Here is a 4,323-nt window from a genome sequence, read left to right as displayed (position 1 = left end):
AATTGTATGATTGCAATGATGAAATCATAGTTTTGACATTTTTTACCCTTTTTCGATTTTTGCCTGTGTGGGGGCAAAAGTTTGTATAAAAACCCCGTTGTTATATATATCGCAATTATTTTAGATAATTATATAACTGCGCATGGGCGAATGTAAAATAAAATGCATTTTTCTCAAATTTTCAAATTTATTCGGTTCTTTTATTGAACATCAAATGACAAGAACAAAAAAAGAGACGGTATTCAGCTTTTTCAGGCGCCTGAAACCCCTTTTTTCAAGCCTATATTCTTCTTCTTTGATTACGTCTTACATTTGGGCTCCGGATCCAATCAAACAACGGTGCAATCGGTTGAAAAACAACTGGCTTACCACGCGAATGACATATGGTCATGCCCACGAGTTTGTTATTCTTTTTCGAAATCATTGGACCTCCAAACGTAAAGGGAGTTCCCATGCTCCCATCTAAAGTGTAACACATCAAATGATTTGCATCAAATACAGCGCCCACTTTCGGTTTGCAAATGGCGCCATCCAAATACTTTGTATCATAACGCCTAGGTCTCTTTGTTCCATCCAATACCGTATCACCGTAGACAGTTACCATTTCGGACGGGTCATTCATTTTGTAATCTTTGTGCACCAAATCGATGCTGCCGACGTTATCGTTGAACTCCAACGGTTCTTTAAGTGTAATCTTGGCAATGTCAAATGCGAATCCAGATAATGCGTATTTCTCATGAATTTCTATCTGGTCTTCAGTGACTTTAAGTTTTGTTGCATTACTTGATAGTTTATTAGCGGTTATGTAGACATATGGAGCGCCGAACACATTATGCGCACAGGTCAAAATTTCCGTTTCCGACAAAATGATTGCATTAAATTTTAGTTGAACATCTTCGTCAGCATCTGCATAAACATTCTTGTAGGCAGTAAGAAATTCTGTAATAGAAAAACATCTCAGAATGAATATTTATGTTTATAAATCATGAAAAATCCCCACTTTTGCCTCTCCTCTCTTTAAAATATAAAAAAAGTGACGTTAAAAATGGTTTGATTTAGTTCAAATTTCGAATGCACACTTACTTGCCGGTACCGTTACATCGGCTATAAATTTAGCTTCGTTAGGTGTAAGTGGAGGTGAAATTGGTTTCACGCTCTGAAATTAATGCAAAAAATGATTTTGTTTGCGTTGTTGAGAATAAACATTGGGGCATTGTGATTAGATACCTTTGGGTCATGAATAAAATCAAGAAATAGAGTAATTGGAAGGAACGATCCGCGACCATCTGTCGTTCCATTCATACCCATTGTTATCCCCACTATTTTGCCATTTGTTTTTGAAACGACTGGTCCACCCGAATCGCCGTGTGTAATAATTTTGCCATCATTCGTAGCTTCACCAGTGGTAAAGCACAAAGTCTGACTTGGATTAAATGTGTTGGCTCGTTCGACATCAGACACATAGTTTGCATCGCAACGCCTCAATATCGGTCTGATATTGTTCAACACGCCATATCCATAGGCAGTGACCACTTCTGATGGGTCATTCAATTTGTAATCCTTATCCACGATTCCGATACTACCAACGGTATCGCTGAATTCTAACGGCGTTTTCAGTGTAATTTTGGCAATATCAAATGCACCAGCAATTAAATGACTATAATGAGGGTGACATGCAATGTTCTCTTTTTCGACTTCGATTATAATTTTCGAGTTTACATCTGATACATCTTTCGTACCAGCTACCACATAAACATATGGGACGTCATCCACACAATGGGCATTCGTGATAATTTCCGTTTTCGACAGAATAAATGCGGTACAAGTACTCATCATTATTGTATTGGCATCATTTGGATGGTCTTTGTATTCATGCAAATATTTTGTAATAAAATCGTTTCATTCTCAGTACAAGAAATAATATTTAAAGAAAAAATGAACACACACACAAAATTGCTAGGGGGAAACCGCGAATTTTTCATCTACAAAATTCGTTTCTATCATTCAGTTTTAATACCACTCAATGAAGTAGCGGACTTGTCGGCACACTCGTGGATTTAGCATTTCACTTGCTTTGGCGCTTCGTGAGTTGCCGAAGCATCATATATGCAGTGCATTCGATATTTAACGTGAAATCTAACCTATATTCGGTACATCGAAGTTGGCCGAGGTATGATTTCGTTTGCGCGTCGCGTAAGCAATTCACTTGCGTCCGACAAGTCCGCTACTTCATTGAGCATCTGTATGTTGTCTAAAATATTTGACTAAATCTATAATCCACTATGAACGATACATTTGACCACCAAAATGTTATAAATTTTCTGACAGTAAAACGACAGAAATGCATATTCGTTTTAATAACAACGCACAATTGTGTCGTTGAGAATAAAAATGGGATTAGCCGAAACCGCGTGTTTTTATACGAATCATTTTTGTGTTTCTGGTACAAGATATGGGGCAAGTATCTCAAGCAAAGATAAAGATCTTGAAATTTTCTAAAACATTGCAGCAGACATATGTCTTCTATCTCTTACCAGGAACACAAAAATGATTCACATGCAAATGAGCGGTTTCGGCTAATCCCATTTTTATTCTCAACGACACAATTGAGAGTTATCATTTGCAGTAAATCGTTTCTGGAGAAATTTGAAAAAAATTTCACAGTTGTAAATAATATATTGTTTGAAAAAAATGATAAAATCTAGTATTATTTTCAATTTTCTGAAGCGTGGTCAGCCCCTAGCAAAATGGATAGAATATTTGATTTTTTCGGACAAAAACTCACACGAAAAAATAAGAAAATTATTCTAAAACAGACTTACTTGTGGGGGCAAGGATTCCAGCTACAAACTTTGCCTGTGACATGTTTTCAATCACTTCGCCCTTGAAAAGAGCTTGTGAGAAAAAGCCATCTGTTCATGAGAAAAAAAGTTGAAATTTCGAATTGAATATTATAAAAGTATGAAACAATCTTTTGGAATTGTAAAAAGCGTGTTCGAAAACCAAAAATGTCTTACGTTTTCCTTGAAGTTCCTAGAAAAAGAAATTTCGTGTTAATTTTCAGTTCTACAGAAATATCGTATTTTATTGGATAAAAGTGAAAATGATAAAGGAATAGAAAAAAGCTTACCGAAAATTCAACGATAAATAGCACCGAAAACAAACCGTGCAGTAGATTCATTTTAATTTGCCAACCAAACAGAGTTTTAACCTGTTGCACAATGATAGTAGAGAACCGTCTTGTACTCCTTAAGAAGATCCTTTGAATTCGTTTTGTCTTCCCCGTGCGGTGCTGCCTCTTTTATACCATTCATCTACTGATAGCTGACACGTGCCATGCAATCAATAATTGATGAATTGTGATATTTTTCAGTTATGGAATTTATTAATTCAGGTCTAATAACACTATGCAATAAATTTCGAAAACGAAATCCTCCCAAAAAGAGGAGACTCATTTCCAAGGTTTTTTTGGCCCACTTAATCCAAATCTGATACTGAAACAGCAATGAATGTATCTTGAAAACTAGACATGCCAGGACAAACTAACGCCAGATTTGGATTAAGTGGACCCAAAAACATTGGAAATAAGTTCTTTTCTCTGTGGTTGTTTCTTGTTGTTGTATAGTGTAATCATATTCAGAGACTAAATGAAGCTCAATAACAAAATTCCTTTGATGGACACGTGTAGCTGATACAATTTGTGGAAATTGATAGAAAAATATGGAATACGCTCGAAAACATTTTAAATTCAGATGTAGCTGGTTCGTAATTTGGTTATTTTCGGCTGTTGCCAATTGTTTTAACACTTACTCATTGTTTTTTGTGTACATTTTTGTTCTCCAGCCTGATGATGCTCCTAATTAGAGCGAAACGTCGCACAACAAACGAATAATCATTTTCGAAAACAGCTTTAGCCCAACACACCACTTTTGTGTTTGTTCAGATGGAATGAAAAAACAATGTGTGCACCAAAGGAATTTAGTGTATGTGATGTTGGAGTGCACAGTGATGATATGAATTTACTTTAAAGGGACTTTTTTGTCAATTCGTGATGAAGGGTCATCATGTACTTGTACATATATGTGTTGTTGATTATAAAAATGGGACTAGCCAAATGCGCTTAATTACATGGGAATCATATATGCGTTCCTGGTGAGCACTCTGTAAACAGTTATACATATCTTTATAAAATCGATCATATCAACCTACCTTGTGGACGCTTGAACAGAAATATTGAACAAAATTTACACTAATGTATTACACTACCTTTACTTGCATGCAAGTGTCATTCTTGGAATCGAATACAAAAGTAAGTTGGAAAAA

General features: G+C 35.8%; 1 protein-coding gene across 2 annotated transcripts; it reads right to left on the bottom strand.

Moving 5' to 3' along the window:
* Positions 1–203: 203 nt before the first annotated feature.
* On the bottom strand, positions 204–3,625 carry LOC129574327 (uncharacterized). 2 transcript variants are annotated; one of them, XM_055456161.1, is made up of 7 exons: positions 3,548–3,625; positions 3,131–3,405; positions 3,018–3,033; positions 2,823–2,912; positions 1,228–1,862; positions 1,084–1,156; positions 204–939 (listed from the first exon to the last, which is right to left on the bottom strand). In XM_055456161.1, the coding sequence occupies exons 2-7, from the start codon at positions 3,179–3,181 to the stop codon at positions 281–283; spliced, it is 1,524 nt and encodes a 507-aa protein (XP_055312136.1). In that variant the 5' UTR covers positions 3,182–3,405; positions 3,548–3,625; the 3' UTR covers positions 204–280. The 2 variants fall into 2 exon arrangements, with proteins under 2 accessions (XP_055312136.1, XP_055312135.1); XM_055456160.1 differs by having other exon boundaries at positions 3,131–3,625.
* Between the last annotated feature and the right edge of the window lie 698 nt (positions 3,626–4,323).

Source organism: Sitodiplosis mosellana, unplaced genomic scaffold (genome assembly GCF_009176505.1).
Source record: "Sitodiplosis mosellana isolate CC-2019 unplaced genomic scaffold, AAFC_SMos_1.0 Smas_scaffold_6162, whole genome shotgun sequence".
In the NCBI taxonomy this organism is placed as follows: Eukaryota; Metazoa; Arthropoda; class Insecta; order Diptera; family Cecidomyiidae; genus Sitodiplosis; species Sitodiplosis mosellana.
This window is presented reverse-complemented; position numbering and strand designations above follow the sequence as displayed.

Bases quoted from the DNA above. Each gene is read 5' to 3' on its own strand.
- LOC129574327 (XM_055456160.1), bottom strand. From the start codon at position 3,181: ATGAATCTACTGCACGGTTTGTTTTCGGTGCTATTTATCGTTGAATTT. The intron at 1,863-2,822 runs GTAAGTCTGTTT...ATGAATACAAAG, and splicing joins TGGAATCCTTGCCCCCACAA to ACCATCCAAATGATGCCAAT. The intron at 1,157-1,227 runs GTATCTAATCAC...CATTAATTTCAG, and splicing joins ATTTTATTCATGACCCAAAG to AGCGTGAAACCAATTTCACC.